This window comes from Diabrotica undecimpunctata, chromosome 1 (genome assembly GCF_040954645.1).
Source record: "Diabrotica undecimpunctata isolate CICGRU chromosome 1, icDiaUnde3, whole genome shotgun sequence".
NCBI lineage: Eukaryota > Metazoa > Arthropoda > Insecta > Coleoptera > Chrysomelidae > Diabrotica > Diabrotica undecimpunctata.
Genome location: NC_092803.1, coordinates 103,003,019 through 103,017,357, shown reverse-complemented (window position 1 = coordinate 103,017,357; position 14,339 = coordinate 103,003,019). Strand labels below are relative to the sequence as shown.

Sequence of the window (14,339 nt, the reverse complement as noted above, 5' to 3'; positions counted from 1 at the left end):
AAAATGGCAGAAGATATCGAACGATTTATAAATAATTGTGAAACTTGTCTTAAAAACAAATACGATAGAAATCCTCCAATTATAAAATTTAGTCTAACTCCCACTGCATCAAAACCCTTTGAACATATTCATGTAGATGTCTTTAAAATTTCTAACCAATCATATTTAACGATTATAGATTCATTTTCGAGATATGCCCAAGCATATCCTTTACCTAGTGTCAATGGCACCTCCGTAGTGGAAAATTTACTTCTCTTCGTAAGCCACCACGGTTTACCTTATAAAATTACTGCCGACTGTGGAACAGAATTTAAAAATAATGACCTTAACGATTTTTGTAAACTTCACCATATAGAACTACATTTCACAACTTCTAAAAATAGTAATTCCAACTCCCCCGTAGAAAGGTTTCATTCTACACTAATAGAATGCTTTCGCTGTCTTAGAGAAGAAAATAAAGAATTAACTCCTAACCAATTGATAAAACATGCTATTCTAAGCTATAATAATTCAATTCATTCCGTCACTAAGTTTACCCCATTTGAAATAATAAAAGGACACATTAATAGTCCAGATCCTTTCGACTTGGACGATAACCTTATTTTATCATACTATGTACAAAACCATAAAAAAGCAAGTAAACATTTATACGAAATAATAAAAAGTAGAAACGAAGAAACAAAAGAAAAAATAATTAATAAATTAAATGAAAATCGAAATGACCCTCCAGATTTCTCTAACCAGGACGTTGCATACGTCAAAACAAAATTGCGCGATAAAAAGGCACCAAAATTTAAAAAGGCTGAAGTAGTCCAAGATTCAGGCCTTATCTTACAAACTAATAAAGGAAATTACCATAAAAATATAATCAGAAAACCCAAAGTAAAACAAAAAATATCTTTTCAGGAAAATGAAAATCCGGACAACGTGTTTGCTCCTGATATTCCTGGCACTTCAACGGAGATGTGAAGGAGAAGATGTAAAAATTACTCCTATAACGAATCCTTTGTTACCCATACTATTAGGACCCTGTAAAATTATTTACACTAAGCATACCTTTATACACTATCTAGATTTAAGAGAAGTAACTAAACAGATAACTAGTTTAACTAACCATTTTTATAGCCTTAAGAATAGTCTAATAGTAAGTAATGCTTCTAACCCTATATCTTATCATAACTTAGCTGAACAAATGACAAAAAGAACCGAATTCTTAATAAAAATTCTCGAAAGAAAATTTGAAAATTTACATCCACATATTCGCTCTAAAAGAGGTTTAATAGATGGAATAGGCAAAATTAATAAATGGGCTTTTGGAACTTTAGATGCTGACGATGGAGAACGATACGATAAAGCAATTAATATTTTACAATTAAATCAGAAAAATGTAATTCATGAACTTAACCTTCAGTCAACTTTGTACAAAAAGCTTGTTAATCATTATAATCAATCTTTATCAACCTTGTGGCAAAATCAACAAAAATTACAAGACAATATAGAAAAATTTAAATATTCATTAGAAACCAAAATAATCACTTTGAATAATTACATAACTTATCAAAGTATTCTTTACCAGATTAATCTTGATTGCCAAAATTTAATAACATTTATTGACAATATTGAAAATTCGATCGTTTTCTCTAAATTAAATACTCTTCATAATTCAATAATATCTACCCAAGAAATCTCAGAAATGATGTCATATTTATCACATATATACAAAGAAGAACAAATCGCAAAATTTAACAATGTGCTAACATACTATCTGTTTCTCAGTACCCAAGTAACCTTTTACGAATCCAAGCTTATATTCGCTATCCATGTTCCTATATCCAAATCAGAAAATTACGATTTTTTCCATGTTTACCCCGTAATACAAAATCATCAAACATATATTCCCTTATATCCCTACTTGGCAAAAGGAGAAAAATCACTATCGATAAAAGAAGAATGTCCCATCCTCGAAACCAGATACTACTGCCAACAGGACTACACCCAAATAGATACCTGCACCTATAAATTAATTGATGGACGTAACCCAGAGAAATGCTACGCCACTGAAGTAAATCTACAAGAACCCATTATCGAGCACGTCATGGAGAACCAGATCTTAATAATCCCATCCAGTACTGTCAAATTAATCTCAAAATGTGAGTCCAATTCGTTTTTGGAAATAAAAGAACCTTCGTTAATAGAAATCCCGCCAAAATGTGAAATAGAAGTTGGAACCTTAAAATTTTCAAACAATCCACGAATCCAATCTGGAAAAATCATAATATTACCAAAACTAGAAAATTTCTCGACTGAAAAGGTAAATTATCAAGTAACCAATTTGAGCAAAATCGATATGGAAGGACTATACGAAATTAACAGAATTACCAGAAATCTTTCACCAGTAGAAGAAATTGGCTTTCCGACTACACCCATTATCAGCACCGGTTCAGTCATCTTATCTATATTAATACTAATCATTATAATTTACATCATCACCAGATACCGGAAGTATTGCAAAAATAAGAGGGTTCCTGACGAAATTCCATTGGAAGAAAGATGTCCCCAAAATTTGGAATCCAAAAATACCTCCGTTATTTTTTCCTCTTAAGGACGGAGGAGTTACATGGTACGAAAGTCCGGACCTGGCAGAATCACAACCAACACCTGCGGCTTACTCTGCAGTTTCCCCAGAAGTTGCCGTATTGTTTCGTTGATATTTTGCATTGTAAAATTCATTATTATTCTTGGTCTTGTTAAGTTTAGATGTATTAAAAATTGTAGATTAGAAATAAAAAATAGTTTTTTAAAAAACAAATTTCATTTTTGAAATTTAAATTTCGCCACAAATATGGAATAAAATTATATATGTTGACGACATCTGGAGGAGTAGTATTAAAATTCATGGTTTACACAGGCATGTTAGATGACTGTGGAGGAAAAGTTGTCCTAAATTTAATGGAAGAATTTTTAGATGTTGGACATAGCTTGTATATGGATAATTATTATAACTCGTATGAACCAGCAAATCGTCTTGCATATAAAAAAACGCATTGCACATGAACTATGCGAGCTAATAGAAAATAATTTCCCCGGAAAGTAAAAGACAAAGTGTTAAAAAAAATGAAACTATAGCAAAGTATGCGAAAGGCATAATGATCGGTAAATGGAAAGATAAGAGAGAAATTGCATATAAGAACGATATGTTGGAAATTCTTACAAGACGACAAGAGAAGAAAATAAAACCGATTCCAATTATCCAATATAATAAATATATGTCTGGTGTAGATAAGCAAGATCAGATGCTTGCATATCATCCTGGTGAAAGAAAGACTCTTAGATGGCCTTCTAAAATTTTTGGACATATTTTACACTTGATGTTACTAAATGCTCATCAACTGTATTAAATATTCATAAATATTCCGGATCAACGATAACAATATACGAGTTTCGCTTGTCAGTAATAAGAGTACTGTTGAAGAAATATTCTAAACCTATAGCACCATGCAGTTCTAATCACATTTTAAAGACATGACAAGAAAAAAAGACTGGAAAAAATTTGAGAAAGCAGTGTAAAAACTGCCTCAAAAATGGCAAAAGAAAAGATACGATCTACATGTGTTCAACCTGCCCTGTAGATCCTGGCTATTGTTTAGATTGCGCTGAAATAACTCATATGTAACTTGGTAATTGTACGCCCTATATATCGTATCCCATATTCATATAACATTACATATTTACAAGAAAATAAGTATATTCCAGGGAGTGTTAGTTTTAGTATTTTTATGTTTATGTATCAAAAGTATTATTATTTTGTACTTTCATTTTTGTATATCATTTTAAGTTTTTAAATACATTTGATTTACTTATATTGTAACTTATTACTTACAAATTAGTATTAATAAGAATACATCAGGAGACGCGCGAGTGCGTGATTCGGCTATCGGGAGAGAAAACGGACCACTAGTGCCGATTACGCGCTAGCGAGCGATGCAAAAGAATTTGACAGAATTGTGAAAATCTTTAAAATAATGATAATAATAACTTAAAAACACAATTCGCGAGAAACCGCAAAGTGGGCGACGCCTGGTGGTAGATTTCAAAAGCATCCACTTCGGGAAAACCTTGAAATTATCATTAATTTGTATACATATTAGTGACCGGTTTATATTGTAATTAACAATGACTTCAACTTCAAAAAACTATTGCAGTGTTCCTCAATATTCATCCTATTATAATTCACACAAAAAAATTCCATACATAAGTTTCCGCTGGACGAGAATATGAGAAAAGTTTGGCAATGCTCAATGCATTTGACTGCAGTTTACATTTTACTGAGAATGATTACTTGCCAACTAAGCGTTGATTAAAATATTATTTATAAACGTATAATTTACGTATTATATTATAATATATAAACGTAAGTCGTAATTTACAAAATATAACGTGGCCAGCTCCAAAAACTGCTTCACCCTCTACTAAAGATCTCTGCCGACCTTGCAGCTTGCAACCACAAAAATAATTGAGATAATGTAAATTTTACTTTCCGTGTTTCAGACATACTGTAAAAAAACAAACATTTAATTTTATTTTTATTCAGGTTTGGGAGTCAATTACCGTATGTATAAACTCGAATTACAAACAAACTTTGAAGAACCTACTCCAACTTTTACTTAGGCAAAACACAAGTGCAAATGATTTATATTAAACGTTTTATAGCTTCGAGATCAAATGACAAAATGATTTGTTTTCCCGAAGTAATCGTCCATGTCGAAATTGGCTATCGCGAATATTAAGAAATAATAACTATTTTAAATTTTAAAAAGCAAAATGGCTCCTAGCCGAATTTCATCCGCTTCGATAGGCAGCGAATGTGCTAAAAAGAATTTAAATAATTCGAAAAATATTTTCTTAGTTTACAGAAGCACAAAAGAATGCAAGAAGGATACGGAAAAAACAAAAAAGAAAGCAACCAATGTGAATGGTGTTATGAATGAAGTATAAATAAATAATGTAATTATAAATTTTAGTTAAATTCTGAATTTCTGATCTTTTATTTAAAATATGATTACTTTTTGCTTATAGATACCATTTCTAAAAAGGTCCTTTTGAATTTATTTCCTTCATTGCACAAAATTTTTATGTTGTCAAAATCCATGATATGGTCTTTATCAATCACATGATTTACCAAATCACTTTTGTGGGAAATAATGCAATTATTAGACAAATTCCTCCCAGTTTCACCAATATATACAGCCTCCCATTGAGTACAATTAATGCTGTACAGTACATTAATTTTCTCTAACTTATCAATAGGATATTTGGTATAAGGATACAGAAATTTATTGGTTTGGATGTTTTTTGTTGCTATTTTTACATTGTCAATAACCTTTAAAATTGTTATTAACTTAGGTGCTAATGATGGTATGTAACACCTAACACCGCACGTTTCGTTTTTTTTTTAAATTCTTCAAAAGCTTCAGTTCACTACAAATATAATGAAGCAGTTTATAAGTAAACGCCTAAAATGTTGGATTAGTATACTTACAAAAAAAATTGTAGTCTTTCAGATGTTCTAGAAACAGTAAAGTTAATCAACATATAGAGCAAATATCGTAACAAAAAATACAGCTAACTACAAAGCACCAAAGTCCAATAATTTAAATTTTACTGACGGCTTCATTTGGTTTTCTTGTGGTTACAACCAAAAAGACACTGCGTCTTGCTTGTTTAGAAAATAGGAGTATAAACACATGTGTTTATTCTATTTCTTAGTGGGTGGTCTTACCTTCACTGTGCGAATTGTTGAAAAGAAATTGGTAAAAAAATATACGGGGTTCTTGGAATAATTTGTTCGAAAGGAGGTTTTGAATGGCAGAATATATTAGACTATTTATTGAGCTGGGATATGGGATTTGATGTGATTCTTATTTATTGTGTAAGATGAGAGAGTGACAAATCTGGCTCAAATTATCGATGTCAGTTCGTTTATTAAGGGATGATGATATTTAAGAATAAGGCACATTTCTAGGACAGATCTCTTATGACAATTTTGTTGTTTGGCCAGTATTTTGACGTTTGTGCAGTCGATTTCATGTTTGGTTGAGATGGAATGTTGTGTTCAGGTATATATATATATATATATATATATATATATATATATATATATATATATATATATATATATATATATATATATACCTGAACACAACATTCCATCTCAACCAAACATGAAATCGACTGCACAAACGTCAAAATTTTTTTATTTTTTTTTTTCTTGGGCTTAGGTTCATAAAAAAATTTGAATTGATACTAAGACATTTTCATATATTTTTTCGACGGTTCGGCAGGAAATCCATGCCTTTTTCAAGAAGTAATATTGACTAAAAAAACATTTTATGACAGACAAAATACGGTTTAAAAGTTAATCTTTTTACTTGCCAAGCATGTAAAAATTCGGTACTAACAAGTAGACGTCACAATTAAAATAATAATAAAAACATAGGACATACCCACTAAGTCACTACATGTAAAATGTATTTTAAATCTAATGTGTTGTTTATTGAAGTTAGTTTATCGTTTAAACAACCAGTTATTTTAACATCATAGGCGTTCTGAGATTGTCTTTTTATGTGTTTTTAAATCAAGTTAAAATATATTTTGTTCAAATTTTTGGCATCTTTTTTATCATTTATTGCATTATTATTTTTTTTATTTGTATAGACTCTAGAAGCTCTCTCTTCTTCCTGTTGGGTTCACTTTTTAAGATCTTGGTTTTCTCAAAATCAAATTTATGTTTTTTTTTTCGTTTTCATATTTGTGGGAACGTATTCTTGAGTTAAGTAGCTGACTGGTTTGTCCAATATATATATATATATATATATATATATATATATATATATATATATATATTTATATATAATAGTATCACATATATATTTGTGTGGACACACATCTTTACCTATATATTTGTGATACCTTCCTAATTATTCCAACAGAGAAGATAAAAATAGTATATAACTTTTATGATTATTTATACGTCCAACTTAAAAAGTAGTGTATACTATGTTTTTGATATATTTTTCAGGATATTCAAAACATTACGATTCCATCAACATTTCTGAGTACCGTTTCAAGATCTGTATCTTTTCCACATAATAGCAGTATGCCACCACCACAGTTTATTGGTAATAGCCCAAATTGTACCACACATCTAACTAAAAAGCAGTCTGTGGTTCATCTGGCTATGTGGATACATATTTTTGGAATTGTTTTTATATTAGCCATGTTCTGGACAGATTTCTTGCCAGAGGTTGGAAAAGTAAGTAGGTTGTTTATATCTTTATCAAAATTATTTTTGGGTATAATTTCAGATTCATTTTTTTTTTGTATGTGATGGTTCGTTAAAGGAATACAAAATGGGAAAATATACGGCGGAAAATTATATATCCGAATTGAGACGGCGAATGTATATAAATAAACGGCGAAAGGAGCACAATTCGTCAAATCTTCTGTGTATTAATTAGTGTCAATAGACTTTTATAACGTTATTTCTGTATGCCCTACGTCTTCAGACATGAAGAAACTAATGTATCTCCGATAATAAATATCGGCGGGACCCAGGTCTATCTGGCCTTTCGGCATACAACCTTTAGCTAGCCACTAACACCTACGAGTTCGACACAATTTGAGGGTGGCGCGTTACACTAAGCATCGTAGGGCTCCACCCTCTTCGTAGTACATGTGTTGCGTTACGATCACCCGTTCGTTGTCCCCCTCGGGGCGGAAAGCTGAACACAGGTAGAGGAACTCAACCTCGCACGTAGACAGGTGGCCACTGAGGAGCTCTCCTCTCCCACTCTTAAATCTACAATAGTGGGTATGTGCCGCAATCCTACGCCCTTAATGGGGAAAGGACGTATAAGGGTCACAGCTCGTTCAACCTCACTTTGGTTATGTGGAATGAAAGTAGAGTGGTGCCACGAGAGACTTAATGTTGTTACTTATAAAAAAGGAATAATAACACAAAAAGTAACATAAAACAGAGTATAAATACCTATTTTTTTTACTCAAAATAATAATTTAAACTAAAAAATATGAAAATCTATGAAGTAACCCTAATAGTTTGGCCACCTACTCTACATCGTACAGAAAAGCATAAAATTATTAAATATATATGTAATATAAAATAAAATAAAAAGATTAATATAAATGTTTAGTGAGCAACACCTAAAATATATTAAGTAGATAGGTAGCTTTCTTAAATTATACTAAAATTGATATTATCAGTTTTTTCCATCAGAAAATGAATATTTAAAGTTCATTATTTTTGTTCTAACATAAAACTTGATTTAATTTCAGGGAGAAAATGCCAGTGACTTTTGGAACCATACCATCAGTGGTATTGTTTGCCATTTCCAGAAACCATTACCTCCCAACATGGGACAATTCCCGTGTGGTAACGTATTTATATTCTCATGGTTGTTCATGTGTTCCTATGTATTGTTCGTAGTGATGTCTATTAAATTTTTGATATTAACTCAGTCTGCAGTTTATACTATTGCTTCTATGTCGACGTCACTACCTCTAGTTGGAATTTGGTGGTCGCTTTTCCATGTTTCGCCACATACCATTGGTAAGTATATTTTACACATAGTTTCTACATAATGTATCATATCATTTGCTTTCCTTTTTTGCCTGTCTGAGTTTCTTCAAGGAGAGATTTAAATGGATATTCACGGAAAACACATTAAGCAAACGACTTGACAATCCAATAAAATGTCTGATTTGATTACCTTAATTAATTTAAGTCTCTTTACGTAAGTGTAATTTTATCGTTTGTTCTATGGCCACGCATACAACAGGATTAATAAAAATTGTAACCAAAACCATCGAAGATGGCTTTCAATTCTTCCTGATGACCAAGAACATCAGAAAAAAAATCTGATCTGAAAAAAATTCACATCCTGTCAAAAAATGTAAATAAATTTTTGCCAATTTTTTTCTTTGCGAACTGAATGAATATATAGTGGGCGTTTAAAGTCCACTTCTTCCACGATTTTATGAACCATAAAACTTAAATTAATACAGTTAATAGGAAAACTAAACTAAGACACCATTATATTTTTTTTCGTTACATTTTAGTAACTTAAAAATCCCCGAGGAAGAATAGCATTGAAATTCTTTATCGCAGACTGAAAGAGTTTCTCAAAATTAGATTACTGAAATAGATAAGATTTGATAATTCTAGGCTAAATAAAAAGCTCGCGTAATTAATACAGCTTTCGGAGCATAGGCCGAAGAATACCATAAATAGACTAAGGAACGATAAACTATGGTTTTTACATTTTACCTAAACTAACCTTAACCCCTCCTAACCTAACGGTTAAGAGTTAACGGTAGATAAATACAATAGTAATATAATTTTGGGGTAACGCATCTACAGCTTGATAAAAATCATATTGTTTCTGAGATGAAAAAAACAAAAAACTAAATACATGCCATGAGTACCTGATGTACTCTCGGTGGAAAAATTTTACTCAAGGTAATATTTAAAAATGAAATCCTAGCATTATTTAAAAAATATATCTGGAATATAAACTGCCTTAAACCTATCCTAACTTAGTTCATAACTGTTAGACGTTCCAGCGTCCTCTGTAGAGTACGACCGGAATCAGTAACTCGTCATAAACTTAATTATGATTAATATCAACGAGAAGTTGTTGGAACAATACTTGATTACAGTATACTTTCGTGTACATTGCCGTTTTGTGTTCGTCACATTTTGTTTTGCACCGAAAGTGCGAACAACTAATTTGCATTAAGTTATGATTTATATTCAAAAAAGTTATGCCAAAACTATAACTTGTATGCACATGCTTGCACATGTTTAAAAATTAAAGTAGAGGACGATGTTGAAGAGAATATATTCACATATCTATCTAGGAGTTGAATTAAATACATAGGGAACATAAGGAACCAAAATTCAAAGAAGGACAATGAAGGGCAACAAAGCGTGCTTCCCGTTAACTGACATATTCGGTTCTAAAATCGTCCATCAGAAGTCGGAGATTAAGGTCTATAAACCATATTATATCGCTATTATGTTAGGGTTGTGAGACATGGATGATGGCAGAAACCACAAAAAGAAAATTATAGGTTTTTGAAATAAAAATTCTAAGGAAGCACTTTGCTTCTATCTTGATATAATCATGAACTTTACGAACTATTCCAAAAAACCACCTACTTTAGAATTCGTTAGACTCCAGAGACTTCCATGCGTTGGTCATGTAGCGAGGATGGATGATGACTGCCGAGATGGTAAAATGCAGGGCAAGAGACCAAAAGGAAGTCGATGTAAAAGATGGAAGAGTGAAGTTGCACCGGATGATGGCACCGTGGCAACAATTTTCAGAATTAAGAATCTAAAGTTTAGTTTATGCTACAGTGTCATTGGAAGAGAAGACAAGAGAAATAAAATAAATGATCGGTGGTAATATCCACATAGGTTGCGCATTAAGACAATAAAAAAAATCGAGCACTTTACCAATTTAAAATGTGCTTTATTACGATAGAAAATGCGTTCCCTATTATTAGACTAGACCAGAGAAATTAGCAAATAAAAAGTTTAAAAGTGAAACTGGAACAAACCATGAAGTGGAGATATCCAGGAGTGGCTAGTATACCTGTTGAATACAAAGCACGTGGTGTTCGTGTGTATTAAGGTATAAAAAAATTGCTTGTTAAAAGCTTAAATTTTTATTTTAAGAAGATCTTTTCGGAATTAAATCATTCCATCATCAGTTAACTAAAAGAGAGAGTAAAAATACCAATATTAAAAAACACAAGTTAAAATTTAAATATATAGAAATAACACGTTGGTTTTTTACTACTTACATAAAAAGTTGTTAAAAAACATTGTATGGCCACTTAAAAAAACTTTCGAAGGACATCCGTATTAAAATATAATCCTCATGGTTTTATCAAGGTAAATGCAATAGACTTAACTTATTGATTATTAAAAACTGAAGATGGGGGCATCTTACATGACCCCCTGTAGCTGGTGAAGTTTTTTCGACTTACATTACCTCTGATCTGTTCTGGAGTCTTGGGCTAACTGATATAAAGATGGTATGAAAAATCAGTTAGTACCCATCAATGTCAAGTGGAATGATGTAGTAGGAGCAAAAGTCATTGTGCTTAAGTTTGTGAATAGGCAGTTTTTAGTGAAGAATTGTGTTTTGTGTGTAGTAAGATCAATAGCAATTTTTGGTATTTTAAAAAGGTGGTAGAATGTAAAACAATGAGTGACTGTGATGTAAAATAAATTTGGTATACCAGGGTAAGGCAAAATTTAAGTTAGGTAGTTGAAATTAATAAATCAATTGGAAGCGGTAAAGAAAATGTTATTACCTAATTGTTTCCTTGTATGAAGTAGATATAGATGAAAGTTGGTTTGAAATTTGTGGAAGATAAATCGAGGAAAAAGAAATAAAAGAAAGAGAAAGAAAAGGAAGTAGGAGATGAATGTAATGATGTAAGCTGGGGATACTGAAACTGATTGTGATAAGAGATTGATAGATGTAGTGTGAGTAAATACTCACACTACATCTATCAATCTCTTATCACAATCAGTTTCAGTATCCCCAGCTTACATCATTACATTCATCTCCTACTTCCTTTTCTTTCTCTTTCTTTTATTTCTTTTTCCTCGATTTATCTTCCACAAATTTCAAACCAACTTTCATCTATATCTACTTCATACAAGGAAACAATTAGGTAATAACATTTTCTTTACCGCTTCCAATTGATTTATTAATTTCAACTACCTAACTTAAATTTTGCCTTACCCTGGTATACCAAATTTATTTTACATCACAGTCACTCATTGTTTTACATTCTACCACCTTTTTAAAATACCAAAAATTGCTATTGATCTTACTACACACAAAACACAATTCTTCACTAAAAACTGCCTATTCACAAACTTAAGCACAATGACTTTTGCTCCTACTACATCATTCCACTTGACATTGATGGGTACTAACTGATTTTTCATACCATCTTTATATCAGTTAGCCCAAGACTCCAGAACAGATCAGAGGTAATGTAAGTCGAAAAAACTTCACCAGCTACAGGGGGTCATGTAAGATGCCCCCATCTTCAGTTTTTAATAATCAATAAGTTAAGTCTATTGCATTTACCTTGATAAAACCATGAGGATTATATTTTAATACGGATGTCCTTCGAAAGTTTTTTTAAGTGGCCATACAATGTTTTTTAACAACTTTTTATGTAAGTAGTAAAAAACCAACGTGTTATTTCTATATATTTAAATTTTAACTTGTGTTTTTTAATATTGGTATTTTTACTCTCTCTTTTAGTTAACTGATGATGGAATGATTTAATTCCGAAAAGATCTTTTTAAAATAAAAATTTCAGCTTTTAACAAGCAATTTTTTTATACCTTAATACACACGAACACCACGTGCTTTGCAAATAAAAAGCCTTTTCCGTGACACCCTTTGATACAGGTATTTAACAACTACTTTTGAAACATTTGGTGATAATAATATGTAATAAACAAAATATGCAAAAGATTAAACGTAATTTTTTACCTATAAACAATAAGATCGCTATTTGATTTTAAATACTAAAGGTGAAAACCGGCAAATTATATGGAGAAGTGACACAATTTTACTGAAAAAGCATAGAAAATCTTTTAAAATAAAAGTTTATAAAGTTATTTTTGTTCATTTGTTGCTTAATTATTGCAAAAATAGTTTCAAATGTCGCTTTTTGAAAACTATTAATAACTTTTCTAAAAATACACCATGTAGGGACCATATGTATCCACCTATAAAAATTTCAAGAAGTTTCACTTAACAGTTATTGCAAAATTGAAACTGTTTATCCCAGAAAGCTTTTATCTACAACGTTATTATGCATAAACTATTAGGTCTATATAAATTCTGAAATCACCAAATTAAAGACAAGAGCTTAATTTATCCAACTAATCATTTAATGATTAAAACATTTATGATAAATATTGTAAAATAGGTTCACAAAAGTACTGCGATTTTAAGCTTATAAACGTTTTAATTTTAAGCTTATAAAGTCAGTAGCATCAATATATTATAGGAAGTTAATCTTTTTTTATTCGGAATGTCGTCATTATTACACGAATTTGAAAAAAAAAAAATTCAATGTCCTGTGACCCTTAACAGCCGAGATTTTTTTTATTTCTCGATTTTACTATTTTTAAAACTGAATTCATAAATTCAAAATAAAAGTCGCTCTGCCATTGGTTCTAATCAAAGATAATGTATGTTTTTTTTTAATTTGGGGTACTTTATTGCAGAGATTATAAAAATTCAATTAATTAATTTTGAGAATTGTTTATTGAACCAAGTAATTTGTTTAAACAATTTAAAATAAATATTTATTTTTTATTCAAATTTTAGGTCTTTTAGTTTGGTCTCCTTCGATTACTGGTGAACTAATTTGTGGACTTTTGGGATTGCCTATTATCCTCGTTGGGCTCTTCTTACTATACAAAGCCCATTTGAAGGATTACCAATTTTCAAGACATAACAGCCGATATGTAGGTACAAACAATAATTTTGCCTGAAGGATTTGAAACACTACGAATTTCCTCTCAGTTGAAATTAATTGATTAGTTTCCTTAAGTGTGTGTTATTAATCGGTATTAATCATAATTACTTGAAAAAAATATATTATTATTTAAAGTAGATACACGCATAACAATTTTGATGTCGTTTGTACACACACGACATCAAGAATCTTAAGAATAATTATAATTATATTTTATATATTATTATTAATAATAATATTTATAATTTCAAGCTAGATATACAATACAGAAACTGTTGAAAAAATATATTTACCTAATTTTGGACTTAATTAAAAATCGAGTATAATGATCAATACCGACATGTTTTATTTTATGTGATAATTATAATTATTGTGATCGTCTAGAATAGTGATTTAAAACGCTATTTTAAAGTATTGCCAAAGACAAAAATTTAACAAAGCCAAAACTTTATTTTAATAACAAGACTGATTTTGCAATAGCAGAAACAATTATAAGTTCTGTTTTATCTGATTCGTTTATTTTAAAGTCTGAGATGTCAAATGTGCCAATATTAAATTTATTACTTATGTTGATAATCAAATATGTCAAATACCGAAGAAACATGTAATAAAATAAACGATTCAGACGTTTTTCCAAACAAACCAGTTACCTAATATTTTTCAGACCTCTTAATTAATATATTTTACTGTATTTTGTACATTTAATCTAAAAATGAGTGTCGAGTTTAACAACA

The 14,339-nt window shown here is 30.5% G+C and overlaps 1 protein-coding gene across 1 annotated transcript in view; it reads left to right on the top strand.

Annotated features, from left to right (window-relative positions):
• Positions 1–14,339, top strand: part of LOC140451783 (uncharacterized) — a 29,991-nt gene that overhangs the window by 8,378 nt on the left and 7,274 nt on the right. Inside the window, exons 4-6 of the mRNA XM_072545641.1 lie at positions 7,079–7,312; positions 8,353–8,626; positions 13,455–13,594. Of these exons, the coding sequence (XP_072401742.1) occupies positions 7,079–7,312; positions 8,353–8,626; positions 13,455–13,594 (648 nt within the window). The remainder of the gene's footprint in view (positions 1–7,078; positions 7,313–8,352; positions 8,627–13,454; positions 13,595–14,339) is intronic.